The sequence below is a fragment of the Phaethon lepturus genome, unplaced genomic scaffold, assembly GCF_000687285.1.
Source record: "Phaethon lepturus isolate BGI_N335 unplaced genomic scaffold, ASM68728v1 scaffold21112, whole genome shotgun sequence".
Lineage (NCBI taxonomy): Eukaryota > Metazoa > Chordata > Aves > Phaethontiformes > Phaethontidae > Phaethon > Phaethon lepturus.
Genome location: NW_010525812.1, coordinates 12,370 through 27,066, shown reverse-complemented (window position 1 = coordinate 27,066; position 14,697 = coordinate 12,370). Strand labels below are relative to the sequence as shown.

The following is a 14,697-nucleotide window of genomic DNA, read 5'->3' as shown; positions in this document are numbered from 1 at the left end:
CAGCTTCATCCCTCTCCTCATTCTGTATCGTAAAATTTATTTCCCCATGCTCAGTTTTCTCTGTTCTATGGAACTTACAGAAGAAGAAATGACATAACATTGACTACCATGACAAACCTTTCACATACAGCAATTTTTAAGTTCAGTGCCCTTAATAAGAACACCCAACTTCCCCGAGCCCTGCAATTTTAGCAACAGTTCCCTTGGCTTGTCATGTAATTTATTACTTTAAGATGGTAGGAAAAAACGGTTTGGAGAGGCCTCAGTAAGATGGTACCCTTTCTTTCTCTAAAGCTTTCATCCTCTAGACACGTATGAAGAGACAGTCTTTCAAAGGCTTCACATAGTTTAGCTGATTTGTAATATTTTCCAGGCTTGTATATCTGACAAATATTAAACACAACACAAATGTAACGGGGATTATATTCACATTATTGTGGTGGCTGATGGGCTTCCAGTGTTTCTAGTAATGTTTGTCGCTGAGGCTGTGCAGTAAAATGAGAGTACTTGTTAAATGGAAAAAAATACAGCAGCTTAAGGGGTCTGGTCTTTCAAGCTCAAAGGCATTTTTTTATAGAGGTGGTATAACAAGCTCAAAAATTATGGGAAAGCAGCATTTGGCCTTTAGTTTCAAAGGGGAAAAAATCAATTTATTACAAACATGTAACTTTTCATAAAATGCTCCAGTGGTACAGCAGCATCTGAGGTCAGGGTACTGTATGATCAGGAGGCTGGGAAGCTTTTGCAATGGGAGCAGAAGAGCTTGCAACTCGGAGGTTGTATCTGTGTTGGAGTGGTTATAAAGCACAGCATGAGCTAAAATGATTGGTAATACACAAATGTATTCATAGAGTTCCATGACACAGCCTACCTATATCTTCCAGTCTAATTTAAGTCACCAAATTTGAGTTTAAATCAGATTATCAACCAGAATGTGTCTTCTTCCCAGCCCCACTAAAAACATTTACTGTGTTGACCTTTCTGGTAGCCTTCCTTGCTTCTCACTCCTAAAAAAACAGGAAGCTGCAGTAGTCATTTGGTATTCTTTTTTCCTTAACATGTTCATATTCCTGTTTTCTATAGGAATATGCAAGCCTGTATTTCAGGAGGACTGACTACGAGTTAAGGCATGAATGCTTTAGAGCACTGAAAATTAGAATGGGATGAAAAGTATTCCTAGCTCTTAATTTCTGAATTTAACAGACACAACTCTTTGCCAAAAAGCTGATGCCTGGCTCCAAGATTGAAAAAAAGAGACATTAATGAGACTGAGAAAGAAAAAATTAATACTTTTTCATTCCCCCACAGAGATCAGTGCATTTTCTGTGCTTGAAGAACCTTACAAATTTTTAAGAGAGTTTAAACAGGATTTGCAATACCTCTGTATCTGCCTAGCACTGTAACTTTCTTGAGCTGGAAGAAACTTTCTGTCTTGATTAGAAAATCTTACCTTAGGACATTATGAAACACCTCACTGATGTCTTATATATACTTGGTCGTTGCCAAAACACATACAGAGGTAATAATTAAGTGTGCACTCATCCTAAAAGTAACCGTAAATAATTCTCTTGCGCCTGTGATAGGTATTAACATGTCATATACAATTATAATGGGAATATGTGTGTGTGGAAGAAAAACAGAGGAGGTCTTGCTTGGTTTTGAGATCAGTGTGGGAGAGTATCTGGTTATATTAAGGAAGCCTTTGCCTTCTCTTCCTAGAGTAGCTTAAATGGAAATATTCAGTGTTGCAGAAGAGAGGAGAGGTATTTTTAGAAAGGAAAAAAAAGTCATAAAAGTATTTTATAGTCAGCTTTGCCATTTAGTGGCCAGTAGTCTTGTCTCTGAGTGCTCTTGAGTCTGAACAAACGCTGTTCAGCATTCGCTGGGGAAGTGCCACAGTGATTGAAATGTAGTGGGACAAATGTTACATGCTCGTGCCTTGGCTTTCCTTACTGAGGCTGTTCAGCGAAGTATTGTTTCCATGATGTTCCTCACAATGTTTTCACAATTTCTACATTTCTGTGGTGTTAAAGGTGGATATCATTTTTTACTTCAGGTTTTTCAGGTACTTGCAGAGATTGACCACGCCACAGTGATACAGGTCTGCTGCTCCTCATGCTATATTGTAGTTTTCTATGATTGCCTTGTGTCAAATCATGTCTTGCCAAATACCACACTGTCTTTCAATGCAGTATGGTGCTAATGCTAGAAATATTTACAGCTGTTAATAATTTTACTTACAAAAGTTGCAAGTTAGTTTTGCACGTAAAAATTGCAGGTTTTTTATTTAAATTTGCTATTTCTCAATACAAAATGAAACAGGCAAAGATAGGCATGTTTGTCCCCCTGCTAACTACTGCAAATGTTCGCAGTGTGCTGCAAGAGTAATCCTGTCTCTGGTCTGACCCTGGGAGAATAGCGCTATTGTTGTAGTCACATTTTAAGATAGTATCAGTATGTTACATAAGCAGTTTTTGTAAGCGTACACAAGGAGAGAAAATAGAGGCCTTCACAATCTTTTTGATTTCATGTAGTTATTATTAAAGATTATGTCAAATATACCAAGTGTTGTTATTAAAGGTAACCTAAGATGTATTTACAGGTTTTTTAAAACAGATATATTTCTTTTCTGTCTTTCAGAGTATCTCCTGACTAGTGTCAAAGATTTAATTGCTGTTTATTTTTGCTAGTCCTCAGGCCAGCAGAGTTGAGGAAATTGCCAGTGTTTCTCCTTGTGAAGGAAATGTCAGTGAATTGTGTACTTGCAGATTGCTAAATGCAATGGCATTACATGGGTGTTATTGAGGGTCTAATTAAGTTAGCTACAACTCAGTACTGTGTGAGAAAGACCCCAATTTCAGAACTGAGTTTGTAGCATTGGAAGAAGAGAAAGGCAAAATCAACATACTTTTAAAACTTAACTCTTTCAATGAGGCATCCTTAAAAGGGAGTATTGGTTGACCTTTTCTATTAGTTTACACTGTAAGTGTAAAGAACACTTTCTTGTTGGACTAAACCCATGCTTCTTAATGAAAAACCAAATTTTACTTGGATATTGAATTACCTTCTCTACTTTGATCTGCAAGGCCTGCATGCTGTTGTTTTAACAGGCAATGGCATTCCTTTGTTTCTAATACAAATAGTATAGTTTTTTTCTTTCTTTTTTGTTTTCTTCCCCTTTTCAGGTAGCAAAGTCTGAGGGGAAGCAGCAGTTATCTGTTCTTTAATGAGTAAACTATGGAAAACAAGTTAATAATTATACTGTGGCTACTGTGTTTCTGACATAGGTCTATGGGTTACATGTTTTTCTCTTGCACATTCCAGTCATTTTGACAATGTCATCCCATATATACATTTAAAAATACATTCTGGAAGTAATTGCCTGAAGTACCAGCTCTTCTTTTTTATAGTTATTGATCAGAAGGGTGTATTTTCTCTAGTCAGTGAATGATCTGTTACTCTACACAGAACGTCCTTTCTAGCTGTCTGTTTTCTGCTGTGGTAGGTTCTTGATGTTTGCCAAGTCACTGTGGCAGAACTTAGTGTAGTTATTTAAAGTGCGTAGGCATGCCTCTGCAGTGTGACTGGTGATCTTAATTATCTGTTTCAGAATACCTGATTTGAAACACTTGAAAATGAAGACCAGTTTTAAAGCTGTGTGACTTTTTAAAAATTTGGCTCTTTTTCCATTCTGTCTAAACTGGCAATTGTAATAGCAATTTTTATTACACAAACACATTTTCACAAGTCTAACAGAGACTTTGAGTCTTGAATTGTGTTTAGTCTTAATTGTCATTCAAGGGAAAGAAGATCAGTGCTGTCAAATACAGGAAACCTGCCTTCTAGATGACATTCAGAAACATTTTGCAGCCCTGTCAGAAAGTTTCATCCTCTATACTTACAAATGTGATAAGGTGATAATTTACTAGAACTTATTTCAATGAAACAAAATCACTGAAGGGAAGAGAAGGGGATCTTATCTTTTAAAATTGCTTAGTGATGTGTAGAAACTCATTCCTGGAATCCGTAAGTGTTTTTCAGGTCACTTATTTATTATGCAGGCATGCTTTGTGCTTCACGAAGCTTCTGTTGCCTTGGCATTCGAACATACCAACTACGAACAGATTTGCTTTCCAGATCCATCAAACTTTCAGCCTCTGCAGTAAGTATTCCTTCAGCTTCATAAATAAAACTATTTCATGCAATATTTTAGAGATGCACTAATTTTGCAGTGTTGCCAATACATATACATTAGCTGTGATTTCTTTATTTCTTGTTACATTGATCCAAACATTCAGTATCAAGAGCAAAATAAGGTATTTGAATCAGTCAAATATTTAACCATACTAGCATAACAGAATTTGGTGATTATTACTGTGTGTATCCTTTTCAGTCTTTGAAGTCACATCTAGCACATATCAGGCCAGAAGGATTGCCTAGTTGTTAGGGCACTAGAGCTTGAGATACAGGAGGCAGGTTCAATCCCAGCTTTCTCACAGACTTCTTGTAAGTCAATTAATTTCTTTGTATCGCAGTTTTCCTTCAGTGAAATGAGAGTAGTGGTGCTTCTTGATGCTGCCGTAACGAGGGGTATGTGAGTACCTCAAACTTAATTTTATACGGAATCTTCTCAACGTCCCAGCTTAGCTGCTTATAAGATTGTGTAACTTCATTTTAAATCTTCCTGTTTTGTTGAGAGAAGACAGAGCTTTGTGGCATGGTAGGTGGGTTGGAGGTCACACTCTGCATTGCATATAGAACACTGGGATGTAAATCATGTTCCCAGACCAGAACAGGAGTTCATCTAGTCAGCAACATGGGTCAACCAAGGCACATGTCAGATCCTTCAAAACAGCTATTCAAACCATTACACTGGACAGTTGCAGCATATTGCGTCCATATGAGAAGTTTCTTCTAGTGTGCAAGCCACTTTGAAGGTCAGCTTTTGTCTGAGTCAGTTTTTCCTACACTGTAAGTATTTGTATTCTATTTAATGGAGCTGGATATTCTCACTAAACATGCTGAAATCTAATCCTGTTAGTTTATTAATTTAATTATTAAGATCTTGGCTTCAGTTCTAGCTTTTGACATTGAATTCCACAATTTAATTATGCACCATGTAAAATTTATTTGCGTCTATCATTATTAAACATACTGCCATTCAATTTAATCACAAGTTTCTTTGTATTCAGAAGAAAGATAAATACAAGCAACACCTGACTTTCTATCAGGTGCTTTCCCTGATAGAAAGTGTTAGGAAAAGTAGGAGGTCGAAGTTAGAGCTTGATGAGGACATACCTCTCCTGCTTAACACCCATCTTAAACTTGTGGAAATCCTAGCCCAGCACCTAGAAATGGCCTGAAGATAATCAAGTGATGGCATAACTTGGGCTAAGCCAAAGAAAAGTCTTAAGAATTCTCCCAACCTTCTGGAAAAAAGAATGCCATTTAAAGTATCATTTTAAAATGTTACTTAATTGGTTGGCTTTCTCAAAGTAGTAAGGTGGACCTGAACCCAACTGTAAGCTGAATCTGTGAAAACCTGAAAATTAATGCAGGTCTAGCTATTCCATTTTAAAACTAGTTTCAAGACAGATGAAAAAATAAATAGAAAGACTGGAATCATTAAATATTTTAACTTAAAATAGTATGAGAGCTGTAAGGTGAAGGCTTATTTTGCTTGTCAATACATTTTTAGCTAGGAAGGTTACTGAATGCAGTTAAGATTTATCTTATAATTAATTATAAAAGTCCTGCAGTTGATAAGCCTGTAGCTTACTTTGAAACAATTTCAAGAAGAGCTGGTCAATGGAACAAATTTACTCATGGCAGCATACAGAATTCTTATTATTAACTAGAAAGATTCAAGGTGAGACTTTATACTCCTTGTAGTACGGGAGGTAGTCTAGCATGTGAAAAAAGATGTGTGTGTGGAGCTCAGTCTACCTGTGTTATTTGCATTTATATAGTACAGACAAAACCAAATATTTACCAAGACAAACACTGTAAAACTGGATTAATCTTCTGAATCATATGTGTGTTTTTAAATAGATGCAGTACAGATTACCTGGTCAGAAGTCCCTCTTAACTATGGTGTATGTTCTGTGTCAAGAAGTACAACTTCACCTGTCTAGTTACCTTAGTGGCTTTCAACCTGAGTACAAATAAAAAAAGATGTCCTGTGCTTGATTCCTCTGGTGCTCATGTCTCATAGATGAGGTCAAAATCAGATCTGTAGAGACGACGTATGAGCAGAGAAGTATGTGTTTAATTTTATAGCTTCCCATTCTTCAAATCATTATACATATAGTAGCTTCATTACTGTAAACCAGTTGAGTGCAAACATGCGCCTACATAATATTTCTACTATGAGTCATTCCCGTTGATCCAAAGTTGGAACTTGGGTGTAATGGTAACAGACATTTTCTTCTCAGAGTATGGTAGCTAGAGTATTTTTTTTTAATCTTTCAGGCAATGACAATAGCTAGCAGTGGTAAAAGTCACTAAAATCAGTAGTCTGACTGAAACAGAAGTGTCTGGAATACTGAGGGACTATGTAATTCCTATGTAATTTTTTTCCAGTATCAAGCTGCTTTACAAAGATAAAAATGGGCTTGCACTTTTTTTTTTTTGCACATAGACATAAATCTGTGTCGTGTCCCCCCCCTTCTTTCTCTTTTTAGCTTAAAAATACCACAACTGTCAATATGTTTTTCTCTGCCTTTATAGAGGGTACTCACTGAAAGTCTATTCTAAAGCAGTTTTCCAAGACCTTAATTGAAGGTCTGAATATACAGCAAAAACATGTTCTAATGTGGTTTTGCTGTGTTGTAAGTAAATACTTTAAAGTGTTAAAAGTCTGAATGAAAATAGGAAATGTCTTTGCTTGTTTTCTCTTACCTATCAATTTAACAAATAAAATTACCTAGAAAATGGACGCTTTCCGAACTGGACTGAACAGGAATTGGGCTAGAAATAATATAGTCTTTAAGTTGTTAGTATATCCTAGAAAAGAAAAAGAATGTATGTACCGTATTTTTTTTTTTTAGGTCATCTTTTAAAGCTATTAAGCTAAATTGTGTCCCTGCTCTATCCTTGCTGAACATTCAGTGGCTTTAGATAATGAAGAATGAGAATTTAGGACGTTTTTGTGTATTTTGTTGTTATTCTGAATTCAAGCTATTGTAGAAGCTTTAATGAAAGAACATGTCTATAATTTTGTGTCACTGCTGAATTCATCTGGCAATAGTATATTTGAGAAAGCATGAAGGAGGGTTTGTCATGCAGAATCCAACAATATAGTACTTTGTCTGTCTTAACAAAACCCTTCTGTCTGTGTATTTGGATCTTGCAGACAATGGCCTTCAGACACAAAAACACAAGACGAATTGAAGGTCTTGATAGCAACGTATGGTATGTAAAAGGAAAATATCTGCAAATTTTAGAAAATACCTTTGGCTGATATATTTTCTTTCCAAATTGATAATTATTGCAAATAAGAAGGTACATAGCATTTGCTATCTGCTGAAATATATTTGACACCTGCTTAGAAGCAATGAACCAAATTCTGTTAAAGGTGTGAATTAATTCTTATTCTTGAGCTTTAAATATTAGGCTTGGGATTCTCTTCATCTAGTAAATCATATAAGACAAGTATAACTCTTGGGCATGGTAGTATAGCAGACTTTGAAATTCAAATGTTAATTTTGTTGAGTAATGTATTTCAATTACACTTGATTTGTGTTTACCAAGTGAGTCAGATTTCTTTTTAAAGCCATTATACTTGTCTTTATAATTTAGCTCATTATTTTTAATATACTTTTTTTCTAGTTATTAAATTGGTCTCAAAGCAATATTGCCATCACTGTAAATATGGGAATTGGTTAGTTGGTGAAAACACTATTTTGGGCGTACATTAGTTGTATGTATATATGTGTGTATATATACACACAAGGTGTTCTGGTCATCCAGCCTCAAATTAATTTTTAGCAATTTCTATTAATTTTTTACAGAACTGTGATGCTATGTGTTTTTTTTTGTTTAGGGTTTTTTTTTTGTTTGTTTTGGTTTTTATTTTTAAATCTTGTTAATATTTGGGTAATGAGAAAAGAGTAAAATGCAAAGCTCGCCTGTGAAGGGAGGAAAAAAATAATCCTTAAGAATCCTAATGTTTGTACCTGGTAGGCTACTAGGGACAGTTAATGAACAGCCTGAAACAGTCTGTTGCCTAAAATCACCAAAAAAAAAAAAATTGTAGCACTCTGCGGTGACTGGATAGTTTAAATAATGCCTTCACTTGATAGAGTCTAGCCTTTAAATGATTTAATGTGCCTGTTCTAATTAGGTCTACTTCATTTTGCAAAGAGGGTAGTGTTCCATTTCTGCCCATATCCAGAGTTACTGTGTGTTTGTGTGTGTGCACATCTGAGCACAGTTCTGCTGGCAGAAAAGTTATTCTGTGGATGCAGAAAGTCAACGTTTTATTGGGTTCCCTCTGATTCCTGTGGTTACTTACCATTGTCCCAGCATCCATCGCTCCATGTGAGCATTCTACTTAAACCTGTTTCCACGGCTGTGAATTTGGCAAAGTGAAAGACTTGTTTTGTCTTTTAATGCTAATGAAGGAAAAGATAACTTTATCTGGTATGTTAACTTTAAAATGTTTTTTCCATTTAGGGTTGAATTTACAAAGGTGGCAGCAGATCCCTCAATTGTTAATCTTGGGCAAGGCCTTCCTGATATATCCCCTCCCAGCTATGTTAAAGACGAGCTGGCAAAGGCAGCAGCAGTTGACAGACTGAACCAGTACACACGAGGCTTTGTAAGTACTGTGGAACTTGAGGACCTAAGTTCAGTAGAGAACTGAGGAAAAAAAAACCTGACAGGTTAAAAACACAGGGAAAAAAAATTGACTTTGCTTTAAATTAGTTTTATCTGTGGTCATACTGTTATGACCCAAATTAAGTTGATGTAGTGGCCTTATCTGTTACTAATGAATATCCTCTGTGTAGGCTTCTTCAAGGCAGAATCCTTCAGCAAGAGCAAAATGGTAGAGCACATGGGATACATTCTTTGAAGAGTCAACTCAGTTTAAAGAGTGTAAACTGTACATTTACCTCAGATTTTGGTCAGTGTAAACATGAATCAGATAGAATAATGGTAGAATGATAAATAAATACTGGATACCAGTTGAGACAGAGCCTCTAGGATCAAGAAAAGATTCACCCGTGCCATTTAGTAGATTTCAGTGGAGATCAGGAATTGATGAAAACAGTAAGTTTTTTTGCCCAGAAAATAGTCACTGCCTGTTCTGTAAGTTGGCTTGTAGAGTTTACGTCTTGAGGTGGGTGTGAGTGTGTGGCATTTATCATTGTCCAAGGCACGATATTGAAGTGGACTATTGCTGTTTTAGTATGACCACTTCCTTGTTTGGTTTGTCTGTCTTCTATTTTGTGGTAAAGATAAACCATGTTTCCTAACTGAGAATCATGTGTCAGGATTGCTACAAGACCCTAAGGAGTCTGTCTTATATTTTTCTAGATGACCATGTTATGCAACAGTGATAGAAAAACATTGTATAGACTGGTAAGCCAGCAATTGCTTTGGTAGTTGTGGCATCATTGTGTATGTATTCCAACATAACTTTTTGCCTATTCTTTGAGAACCTGGATGCATTAGAACTGACGGAGGGCAGCAGCTCCCTAAAGGACAAGCTATCACAGCGAGCAGGGCGCAGGCCTCACCAGCCAGGGCCCAGTCCCACAGTAGCTGAGCAAGGCAGGCCCAGAGATGGTGGCTGAGGTCAACCCAGATCACCAGGCAAGCTTGTGGTGGTGGGGTGGGCCTGAGGGCAAGCCAGGAAGTCAATTCACAGGTCAGGGCCGGCAATGCTATAACCCAGTGATCACTGGGCAGCTCCACGGAGACAAGGCAGGTCTAAGGTCAAACCACAGAATCAGTCTACAGGTATGGGCCAGGTTCTGCAGGGTCTATGGCCAGGTACAGGCATGGCTGTAACTGAATTGAAGACCAGCAACCCTACTGCATAGCATTTAAATGGGGCCCCTGGACCAGGGGCACAGCTCTGCATAGAGGCCCCATGTGAGGCTGGTCAGGGCCATTAAGCCTGTTAGGGCACTGAGGGCCCTGACAGAAAGCAAAAATATAATTCCCAGTGAATGTAGTCTCATTACCATCCCTCTTTGGGTAATTTTGTTTGATCACCTTTAGCTGTGTGCAAAAAGTCTCTGCAAGTACGAGAGGGGTATGTATTATATATATATATAAAACTCTCTCTGTCTAAACTTGAAAGTATAAAGCACTTATTTAGTGTTGGGCACACAAAAGGTGGCTTTTGTGAACTTCTGGGCTAAGCATTAGTGTGTTCATCATCCATAGTAAAGTATCTGAAAAGTCTTTGCTCACCAGGCAGGCAAGGTTTTGGAGGAGCCTTGGCACAGTGGGGAAGGTTACAGAGGGAATGGACTACAGTCAACCTTCTGGCAAATATTCACAGACTGATTCTCTAAACCAATTTGCAAATCAAGCATAAATATAATTTTCCCAGTGCATGCAAGTATTCAATATTTACTTCTGTCACTTTTTTCTTTATTTCCAAGTAGTTTGATAATTCCAGTGGTAACTATGAATGTTTGCTGATACAGTATACTGTAGTGAGTAATTCATGAGGAATTTTTACTAATATTGCCATCTTCAGCCTTTGCACTTCCTCTACAAACTTCTGCACTTCTAAGGTTTTTGAGCACAAGTATTTGTGGTAGCAAATGTGTGAGGGATGAGTATGAATGATGCACATCCATCTGGTAATTGAGACATTGTCTCAGCTCTCTGCAGTGCTTGGACATCTCATTGACTGTAGGGCTGTGGCCCTGTAGTGGGACCTAACGTGACTTGGGCGGTGCAGCATTCCTGTGTAGCTGACACACTCATGACAAGAAATGGTTGTCATCTGAATCAACAATGACTTGTAGGCCTTAATTTATGGTAATGTTTTTGTTTACAGAAGGGTTCATGATTTTATGCCTTGTGTGTAGAGGTACAATATTCACTATTATGGAGAAGGATTTTTGTTACATTCTCAGGGACCTGTTTTCTGTTTCTACCGACTACCCAAAATGAAAAAGGATTTTCACAGCAGGAAACCTGTAGTCTTCCTGAGTAAACAGAATTGTGCTGCCTTATTTCCATATTGTATATGATCTTTGTTGCATGGTTATTTTCTTGTTCTTTGCACATTTTGAGAAGAGTACATTGACTGCCATGTCCCTGTAGGAGACACAAATGGTGAACGGTGCTCTGAGATTTGAGATATGACTATATAATCATCATTCTGATCACAAGTGCTGTTTATCATCAGTATATAAACAGAATAAAAAGATTCCCCTTGCACCGAGTAATTTTTAGTTGTAAGATAAGGAAGGAAACAGAAGGAGCTTCAGATGGAAATATGGGCAGGTGGGAAAGAGACTCTAAAGGAGGTGAGGATGAATTGTTGTCAAGAGTGTTGCCTTCTCTCCTCCCGTCTCTTGTCCTGGCTCTCCTATAGGCTACCTGAGATGTGATAATAAGATAGAAATAAAAAAGCATCAGATACACAAAAAGAATTTCCTAATAGACATAAATAAATTGAAACCACTTTTCTTCCCTAATGTGTAAAAACTTTAAACCATGCTACCTGTTAACAGCCATTAACACCGAGGGCTCATCTTGCATTTTTCTATTTCAAAATGTATTATTTTGATATATGTGGAAAAAAACCCAAACGTAGGCTTTGTACGTTGTCAGGAACACACCAATCAGTTGCATTTGTGTGCTTTGAACAGGGACATCCATCACTGGTGAAAGCCTTGTCTCAAGTGTACGAGAGAGTTTGTGGAAGAAAGATTGATCCTCTCACAGATATTCTGGTGACCGTGGGAGCTTATGGATCTCTCTTTAGTACAATACAGGCATTAATTGAAGAGGGAGACGAAGTAAGTTTTTATTTGAAATATTCATGTATACTCACTGAAATGAGAATTTGGCTGTTTTTTATTTGTCCATTTTTCAATATAAGTTAATGTTGGTGCTTCTTTCTGATCTCCTTTAATTTGGTTTGTTACAGTTCCACATTTGACTTACAGTTTCAGAAGCTGTGATCAGGAGACTATCCTTTGGATGGCTTCCTATCATTCCCCAACTTACAGACCCCTTTCTTTCATACTTATGGTACCTGTAGCAGTTTCTTTATCACTATTACTGTTAGGTGACACAATACATACTGATTTCTTACTTGAGAAAACTTGTGGACTGTTGTCTGCAGCAGAAGACTAAGGGTGGTGCAAAGTATTGTTGGTGTTTGAATAACCATTGTGTATCAAGTTCTGTTTTGGACCATTGCGTGGTAGCAGAAAAGTCCTTTAAAGAAAGGGTTGTTAGATTACTGTACTAGCTGTGGTGGCTCATCCCTTCACTACTGATGCTTTTTGACAAGGGTACTGAAAGTCATTTGGGGGAGATATTTGTATCTGTAGTGGACAAGAACTTTTTGTGTTGTCATGCATTTTGCTTTCAGTGTTTTGTTGGTTTTGCTTGCATAATGTATTCTCATCTGTATCTTTTCTTCCTTTTCTGTTGCTCTGATATTCACTTCTCTTTTTTTGGTAACAGTTTTTGGCTATTAGCCTTTGGGTTTTGTGGTTTTTTCCCCTACTATCTAGCCTCTACGCAATTTTCCTTGAAATTGTCCTCTTTTTCAATCTGAACATTTTCTTCTGATAAAATTTGAGGACTTAAGCTGTTCTTCTGAGGTTTCTAGATACTTGGAAATCCTGGAATTTCATGGACAGAGTTAGGGCAGCTGTGCTGTGGTTCAACAATTTGCTGTTGCTATCTCCCATCTTTGCTTTGCACCTTCAAATCTGCATGCAGGACCCAAACATTCCTAATATTATATCTGAATAGTTGTAATATGTAGCTATAGAAGAACAGCCTGTGTGTGTTGTCAAAAATGAGTAGCACGTATCATACTTAGACCGAGGGCATTGATATATGATGTTTAAAAGGAGGAATATTCTGCAGTGTTAGATCAGAATCAAGTGCCAGAAACATTATCAAGTTATACCACCACAGTAAATCTGGAAATATGACGGTGTCATGCACAGTAAATTCTGTTTCTGATACTGATGATTTTAATTTCAGGTAATAATAATAGAGCCATTTTATGACTGTTATGAACCAATGGTAAAGATGGCAGGTGCAAAACCTGTTTTTATCCCACTGAGATACGTGAGTAGCTTTTAAAAATTATTTATCATATAAAGTTTCTCATCCATACTCAATACAATTTGATGAGCACCACCTAGGCGATGTTTTGTGTAGTTTTTCATAATATCAAATTACATAAAAATGAGATAGATTGCTATAGTGTAAGTGTGAGACAATAATAATCCAAAGCAGATAGAATACTCTATTAGTGTTGAAAAGGGGGCATAGTGTTTCTCATTTACTTTAATTTGTGCATTCTGAAAGCTGATCAAAATTCCTTTTTTGGATGTCATCAGAAAATGTTTTCAGTGCAAATAAGAGAAGGATCACATATCAGTGCAATTTCTGTATCATCTGGTTTTCAGAAGATTCGGTTTTTGATCCCTTCAGCAACTCCTACAATGACAGAATGTAATTTCTTTTCCAAAATCTGGTTACTAAATAAGGAACGGTCATGCAGGAGACATATTTACTATACATACTAGAATTACTGTTTCCTTTATTGGTAAAACTGAGTAATTTTGGTATGGGTTAATTTTCAAATTGGTACTGCTGGCATTATGCTGGCAGCTTGCAAGGATTGCTCTCGATGCAAAAAATTGATTGTGTTACCGTTGCCTTGTCTGATTGGCAGCCTTGCATGGGGAGGGCTGAGGGGCTCTTCACGTATGACTGTTGCATGAGCACCATGAAATCAGAACAACACAGAGTGACAAAACCTCCAGGACTGCAGTGGGAGTAGGTGAAGATTGTTTCTCTGGGTGCCCTCCTTCTAGGGACGTTTTGAGTGACCAGGTTCCTGCAAGTATTTTCTGTTTCGCACCCTTGTTTTTGGTCTGACCTTCTCCCAGTAATGTGCAGGTATCAGAAAGTTAGTGTGGCCATGCTCTTTGTTCTCTGCAGCAACTGGCCCAAACTTCTGTTGTCCTTGTGTAATACCACAGCAACTTCAGAGCTCAGTGGTGCAGATTTTTAACTGTTTGACCATTTTCATGTGGACCAGGAGGAGGAAAAGACCTTGAATCTCTCCAGTGGTGATCAGTCTTTCCAGCCAAGCATGCACACACTTGTTCTAGTGTCTGGGAAGGCCATAAACTCTCCTGTCATGTGACTGGGCTTCCTGCATTACACACTGTTACAGTCAGCATGTGTGTAAACAGATCCTGGAAACCAGTTCCTGGGGAGGCTTTAAGACAGACAGTGGCCAGGAGAGGACGGCAACTGTCATAATAATTACTCTACTCTTAGCCTCTCTGCCTGTTCCTAGAAGCGCCTTCACAGCAGGACAGATTGGATAAGTTGTGAAATACGGTTATGAAAGTGTCTGAGTGGTAAACTGGGGATCTCTCTTTAAGCTGTAACATGTTGTATTCAAGTAATGCACAAATTTATTGTTTGGTTGTTTTTTTTTAGAAAAATTATGGTAACTCT

At 37.5% G+C, this 14,697-nt stretch overlaps 1 protein-coding gene across 1 annotated transcript in view; it reads left to right on the top strand.

Moving 5' to 3' along the window:
• Nucleotides 1–4,063: 4,063 nt before the first annotated feature.
• CCBL2 (cysteine conjugate-beta lyase 2) overlaps nucleotides 4,064–14,697 on the top strand; it is a 19,558-nt gene continuing 8,924 nt past the window's right edge. Inside the window, 6 exon segments of the mRNA XM_010282875.1 lie at nucleotides 4,064–4,162; nucleotides 7,355–7,413; nucleotides 8,677–8,821; nucleotides 11,844–11,993; nucleotides 13,201–13,287; nucleotides 14,680–14,695. Coding sequence (XP_010281177.1) covers nucleotides 4,064–4,162; nucleotides 7,355–7,413; nucleotides 8,677–8,821; nucleotides 11,844–11,993; nucleotides 13,201–13,287; nucleotides 14,680–14,695 — 556 coding nt within the window.